This window comes from Hipposideros armiger, unplaced genomic scaffold (genome assembly GCF_001890085.2).
Source record: "Hipposideros armiger isolate ML-2016 unplaced genomic scaffold, ASM189008v1 scaffold_1146, whole genome shotgun sequence".
Taxonomy (NCBI): Eukaryota; Metazoa; Chordata; class Mammalia; order Chiroptera; family Hipposideridae; genus Hipposideros; species Hipposideros armiger.
In genome coordinates this window covers 226,041-226,778 of record NW_017732496.1, presented here as the reverse complement: position 1 = coordinate 226,778, position 738 = coordinate 226,041, and the positions used below count along the sequence as shown (strand labels likewise).

Below are 738 nucleotides of genomic sequence, written 5' to 3'. Positions count from 1 at the left end.
TTTGGGGAGAAGAGAGAAGAAATTTCTTATTTTTCGGGAGACTGTAGGGGAGAGAAAAAAAAAACACCTGGACATGACCAAGTCCCGACACATCAGATGTACAAAATTCCTTTAGGACCTTGTGTGTGCTGGAAGTAAACCCAGCAAGGCAGAAATAGGAGGAATAGGGTGACATTGTCACGTGGACTCGTGTCCTCACTGTTATTCTTAATGTCCCACAGACCCAGAGAAGAGCTGTCAGCCAGTGTTGGAGACTCTGCGCCAGGCCATAGATGGCACTGTGTGTGCCCACACCACCTTAGAACTGCAGACGCTGCAGCCTGTAGTCAACTTCTTTGCCACAGCCACAGTGCCAGGCTTCTGTGAGCGCCCACTGTGCCCACGCCTTGTTCGGCTCTTCACAGTGCTGGCCTTGAGCAGTATGAGCCAGGCCATGCTGCTGAGCAGGCACACACCTATCATCCAGGCCTGGCTTGAGCATTTCCCCTCTGTGGAGCGGGAGGGTGCTCTAGCAAGAGCTCTGGTCCAGGCCTCGGTGGAGGCCTGGGAGGCTGTGGGCCACTGCTTTAAGCCTTCACCCCTCCACCCACACTACCGCTTCTCCCTGCACTCTGTGAGCCAACTACTGGGAAGCTTGCAGCTGCTGCCGACCAGAACAGGCTCCCGAGGTTTTCTGGACTATCCCAACCACCAGGAGCACTTGCGCCGGGTGTCAGGCTTGCGTGGCACACGCCTGAC

The 738-nt window shown here is 55.6% G+C and overlaps 1 protein-coding gene across 1 annotated transcript in view; it reads left to right on the top strand.

Annotated features, from left to right (window-relative positions):
* The window catches only part of LOC109376523 (dynein heavy chain domain-containing protein 1-like), a gene marked incomplete at its 5' end in the record, with an annotated part of 76,243 nt that overhangs the window by 48,531 nt on the left and 26,974 nt on the right, over nt 1-738 (top strand). The window contains 1 exon segment of the mRNA XM_019632457.1: nt 222-730. Coding sequence (XP_019488002.1) covers nt 222-730 — 509 coding nt within the window.